This window comes from Oncorhynchus kisutch, linkage group LG23 (genome assembly GCF_002021735.2).
Source record: "Oncorhynchus kisutch isolate 150728-3 linkage group LG23, Okis_V2, whole genome shotgun sequence".
Lineage (NCBI taxonomy): Eukaryota > Metazoa > Chordata > Actinopteri > Salmoniformes > Salmonidae > Oncorhynchus > Oncorhynchus kisutch.
The window spans coordinates 29,444,445-29,450,444 of record NC_034196.2 but is presented as its reverse complement, the minus strand read 5'-3'; the positions used below and the strand labels follow the sequence as shown (position 1 = coordinate 29,450,444).

General features: G+C 47.6%; 1 protein-coding gene across 1 annotated transcript in view; it reads left to right on the top strand.

The window, feature by feature from the left end:
- The first annotated feature begins 2,678 nt into the window (after nucleotides 1-2,678).
- Nucleotides 2,679-6,000, top strand: part of LOC109868814 (disabled homolog 2-interacting protein) — a 65,239-nt gene continuing 61,917 nt past the window's right edge. The window contains exons 1-2 of the mRNA XM_031802653.1: nucleotides 2,679-2,832; nucleotides 3,972-4,070. Coding sequence (XP_031658513.1) covers nucleotides 2,689-2,832; nucleotides 3,972-4,070 — 243 coding nt within the window. The 5' untranslated portion in view covers nucleotides 2,679-2,688. The remainder of the gene's footprint in view (nucleotides 2,833-3,971; nucleotides 4,071-6,000) is intronic.

The following is a 6,000-nucleotide window of genomic DNA, read 5'->3' as shown; positions in this document are numbered from 1 at the left end:
CAACACGCTAGCTGAATGTGATGGCGAACGTGTGAGTGAAAGGGTCTGACAACACGCTAGCTGAATGTGATGGCGAACGTGTGAGTGAAAGGGTCTGACAACACGCTAGCTGAATGTGATGGCTAACGTGTGAGTGAAAGGGTCTGACAACACGCTAGCTGAATGTGATGGCAAACGTGTGAGTGAAAGGGTCTGACAACACGCTAGCTGAATGTGATGGCTAACGTGTGAGTGAAAGGGTCTGACAACACGCTAGCTGAATGTGATGGCGAACGTGTGAGTGAAAGTGTCTGACAACACGCTAGCTGAATGTGATGGCTAACGTGTGAGTGAAAGGGTCTGACAACACGCTAGCTGAATGTGATGGCGAACGTGTGAGTGAAAGTGTCTGACAACACGCTAGCTGAATGTGATGGCTAACGTGTGAGTGAAAGGGTCTGACAACACGCTAGCTGAATGTGATGGTGAACGTGTGAGTGAAAGGGTCTGACAACACGCTAGCTGAATGTGATGGTGAACGTGTGAGTGAAAGGGCCTGACAACACGCTAGCTGAATGTGATGGTGAACGTGTGAGTGAAAGGGTCTGACAACACGCTAGCTGAATGTGATGGTGAACGTGTGAGTGAAAGGGCCTGACAACACGCTAGCTGAATGTGATGGTGAACGTGTGAGTGAAAGGGTCTGACAACACGCTAGCTGAATGTGATGGTGAACGTGTGAGTGAAAGGGTCTGACAACACGCTAGCTGAATGTGATGGCGAACGTGTGAGTGAAAGGGTCTGACAACACGCTAGCTGAATGTGATGGTGAACGTGTGAGTGAAAGGGTCTGACAACACGCTAGCTGAATGTGATGGCGAACGTGTGAGTGAAAGGGCCTGACAACACGCTAGCTTAATGTGATGGTGAACGTGTGAGTGAAAGGGTCTGACAACACGCTAGCTGAATGTGATGGTGAACGTGTGAGTGAAAGGGTCTGACAACACGCTAGCTGAATGTGATGGTGAACGTGTGAGTGAAAGGGTCTGACAACACGCTAGCTGAATGTGATGGTGAACGTGTGAGTGAAAGGGTCTGACAACACGCTAGCTGAATGTGATGGCAAAACGTGTGTGTGAAAGGGTCTGACAACACGCTAGCTGAATGTGATGGCGAACGTGTGAGTGAAAGGGCCTGACAACACGCTAGCTGAATGTGATGGCGACCGTGTGAGTGAAAGGGTCTGACAACACGCTAGCTGAATGTGATGGCGAACGTGTGAGTGAAAGTGTCTGACAACACGCTAGCTGAATGTGATGGCAAACGTGTGAGTGAAAGGGTCTGACAACACGCTAGCTGAATGTGATGGCGAACGTGTGAGTGAAAGGGTCTGACAACACGCTAGCTGAATGTGATGGTGAACGTGTGAGTGAAAGGGTCTGACAACACGCTAGCTGAATGTGATGGTGAACGTGTGAGTGAAAGGGTCTGACAACACGCTAGCTGAATGTGATGGCGAACGTGTGAGTGAAAGTGTCTGACAACACGCTAGCTGAATGTGATGGCGAACGTGTGAGTGAAAGGGTCTGACAACACGCTAGCTGAATGTGATGGTGAACGTGTGAGTGAAAGGGTCTGACAACACGCTAGCTGAATGTGATGGCGAACGTGTGAGTGAAAGGGTCTGACAACACGCTAGCTGAATGTGATGGTGAACGTGTGAGTGAAAGGGTCTGACAACACGCTAGCTGAATGTGATGGTGAACGTGTGAGTGAAAGGGTCTGACAACACGCTAGCTGAATGTGATGGTGAACGTGTGAGTGAAAGGGTCTGACAACACGCTAGCTGAATGTGATGGTGAACGTGTGAGTGAAAGGGTCTGACAACACGCTAGCTGAATGTGATGGTGAACGTGTGAGTGAAAGGGTCTGACAACACGCTAGCTGAATGTGATGGTGAACGTGTGAGTGAAAGCGTCTGACAACACGCTAGCTGAATGTGATGGTGAACGTGTGAGTGAAAGGGTCTGACAACACGCTAGCTGAATGTGATGGCGAACGTGTGAGTGAAAGTGTCTGACAACACGCTAGCTGAATGTGATGGCAAACGTGTGAGTGAAAGGGTCTGACAACACGCTAGCTGAATGTGATGGCGAACGTGTGAGTGAAAGTGTCTGACAACACGCTAGCTGAATGTGATGGCTAACGTGTGAGTGAAAGGGTCTGACAACACGCTAGCTGAATGTGATGGCGAACGTGTGAGTGAAAGGGTCTGACAACACGCTAGCTGAATGTGATGGCGAACGTGTGAGTGAAAGGGTCTGACAACACGCTAGCTGAATGTGATGGTGAACGTGTGAGTGAAAGGGTCTGACAACACGCTAGCTGAATGTGATGGCGAACGTGTGAGTGAAAGGGTCTGACAACACGCTAGCTGAATGTGATGGCGAACGTGTGAGTGAAAGGGCCTGACAACACGCTAGCTGAATGTGATGGCGAACGTGTGAGTGAAAGTTTTTTTAAGCATGTGGTGATTTGAGAAAATGAACAGTACATGTAGTGTTGAGCCGAGGACTGATGGAGCGTCCCATGTCTCTCCCTTTTCTTACACATCTCGCTCTCTCTTTCTGTCTCACACACACACACCTATCCCCCTGCGCGTTAACTAACTCACCCTCTCCCCATCCCGCTTTCTCCAGTTCTAATCTGATGCCGAGGCTGAAGGAGTCTCGCAGCCACGAGTCGTTGCTCAGCCCCAGTAGTGCTGTGGAGGCCGTGGACCTCAGCATGGAGGACGAGGTGCTCATCAAACCTGTTCACAGCTCCATCCTCGGACAGGACTACTGCTTCCAGGTGAGGAGGAGCACAGACATAGAAGGGCATGCACACACACACAGACACACACAGACACACACACACACAGACACACACACACACACAGACGTACATTAAAGAGATACTTCGATCATATGCTACCGTACCTGTAGACTTCTAGTCATTGCGCTAACACTAGTTAGCATCGCAAAACTACCTCTAACTTCCTTCATACTACACACAGAGACATACAAATAGTATCCATGAGTTTATCGGAAAGTATAAAATTGCAAAAATCTCACACTCGAACATACACACAAGCGAACGCACACACACAAGCGAACGCACACACACACAAGCAAACACACACACAGGCACTCAACAGCATCTAGGCCAACTACTATGTTTACAGTTTTACATTCAGCAGACGGGCTTGCCTGGTTAAATAAAGGTACAATTTTGATTTTCAACAATTATCCAGAGCGACTTACAGGAGCAATTAGGGTAAAGTACCTAGCTCAAGGGCACATCGACAGACATTCACTTCAACATTCACCCACACAAGACACCTGGCAAGGCCCTCTTCATTAAGAGCACCCTCTCACATACACACACACCACAGGAGCACTGCCTTGAGGTGAGCAGCAGTAACCATACACACACACAGCAGGACCCTGGCTCTCAAACGAGCCCTGCTGGCAGTAGACACGGTGCTGAGAGGAGAGGAGAGTGACTAAGCACTCTTTGAGCTCTTTCTGTGAGCAGGTTGAGAGGTAAAAATAACCAGCCACTCTCTACCATGGACTGAAGAGACTTTCACTTATCGCTATCACTCTCATCGCACAACTCTCTCTTTCTCTTGCTCTCATATCCTCTCTCTTGTATCCATCTGTCTTCCTCTCTTTTTATTTATTTATCTCTCTCTCATGTCCAACCACTACCGAGTGCTTTACCCAATTGCATTATTCAATGATTCCTCATTCAGCTCCATCAACCCTCTGTCAGACACCTTATCTATCAAAACAATGATTGTGTGTGTAGTCTAATATTCATATATCAAGATACATTGATTGTACGATAGTAGTGTGTTTCCTCTTTTTAGTCTGTGTATATCTTGTATCCTGCATCGGTTGGACAGTAGGACAGTGGTCACCGTGTTGTGTTTCTCTGGGTTTCAGGTCACCACCTCAACAGGAAGTAAATGTTTCTCCTGTCGATCTTCATCAGAGAGGGACAAGTGGATGGAGAACCTGAGGAGAGCCGTCCACCCCAACAAGGTGAGAGCAGGGGTCTGAGGTCTAACGGTACAGAATGTTGCCGATAGAAATTCAACGATCAGTGTATTGGATTGATTCCAATCTTCTTGTTCAAGTACAAAGACAGAAACAGAGGCCGTCTGGATTCCAATTCCATCACTCATCTTAACTCAACAAGGGGCCCAGGGAAGATAGCAAGTGACCTGATTGGAACAGAGCAGTTGAGTCAGACACTTCGACAGACGGAGAGTTAAATCATCCTGTCTGGTATTGTACTGTACATCTGCAGTGGTAGCACCCCTAGAGAGCCAGAGACACAGAGCCGTGGGAGAACACAGTCAGAACAGTCACCAGACTTCCAAACAGAGGACCCAACACTTTTCCTTTAATCACAACAGCGCAGCAAGACGGCAGGCGGGCGGCTAACATATGGCTCCCTGCGTCAAGCCAAGAAATAATGCAAATCTGACAGCGCTCTCCCGCCTACTCTATTATTATTTAACAAACTACTTTTTAATTTGAACTTTAAAGAAGTTTACCCAAAATCCAGAAACTCCCAAGTGATTCCATATATTGAAACTATTTCAGTGGAGTTTTCCCTCTCCCCTTCTCTCTTCCTGTAGTTCTGTACTGAAACATCGGCAAAAACAGGTCAGGTGACTCCTGACGTCCTGGATGGAGGCCTCGCTCTGCTCCGTTGCCAATGAATTCATGATTCAGATAATCCGCGAAGTGTGGACAAATTCGTTATTTTATTTTGTCAGAAGTACTATCAGTTTTAAGTCATGAAATGTGTACTTTTCAACCTAAAATATAAGCGATTATTTTATGTAGCTGACTGCCATAGTAACGGAGATGGGTAACAACCGCGCATTTGCTCCCTCGTGGGGGAGACCCTCCTACGTAGAATCTTCACGATATGCTGGTACAATAATTACATTATAGCAATTATACACTGGAATGGTAGATGTGCAGAAGACAAATGTGCAAGTAGAGATACTGGGGTGCAAAGGAGCAAGATGCATAAATAAATACAGTATGCGGATGAGGTAGTTGGATGGGCTGTTTACAGATGGGCTATGTACAGGTGCAGTGATCTGTGAGCTGCTCTGACAGCTGGTGCTTAAAGCTAGTGAGTGAGATATGAGTCTCCAGCTTCAGTGATTTTTGCAGTTAGTTCCAGTCATTGGCAGAAGAGAACTGGGAGGAAAGGCGGCCAAAGGAGGAATTGGATTTGGGGGTGACCAGTGAGATATACCTGCTGGAGCGCGTGCTACCGGTGGGTGCTTCTATGGTGACCAGTGAGCTGAGATAAGGCGGGGCTTTACCTAGCAGAGACTTGTAGATGACCTGGACCCAGTGGGTTTGGCGACGAGTATGAAGCGAGGGCCAGCCAACGAGAGCATACAGGTCACAGTGGTGGGTAGTATATGGGGCTTTGGTGACAAAACGGATGGCACTGTGATAGACTGCATCCAATTTGTTGAGTAGCGTGTTGGAGGCTATTTTATAAATGACATCGCCGAAGTCGAGGATCGGTAGGGTATGTTTGGCAGCATGAGTGAAGGATGCTTTGTTGCGAAATAGGAAGCAGATTCTAGATTTAATTTTGGATTGGAGATGCTTAATGTGAGTCTGGAAGGAGAGTTTCCAGTCTAGCCAGACACCTAGGTATTTGTAGTTGTCCACATATTCTAAGTCAGAACCGTCCAGCATCACTGGAGTGGCGGGCAGGTGCGGGCAGTGATCAGTTGTTGAGCATGCATTTAGTTTTACTTGCATTTAAGAGCAGTTGGAGGCCACGGAAAGACAGGCATTGAAGCCCGTCTGGAGGTTAATTAACACAGTGTCCAAAGAAGTGCCAGAAGTATACAGAATGGTGTCGTCTGCGTAGAGGTGGATCAGAGAATCACCAGCAGCAAGAGCGACATCATTGATGTATACAGAGAAG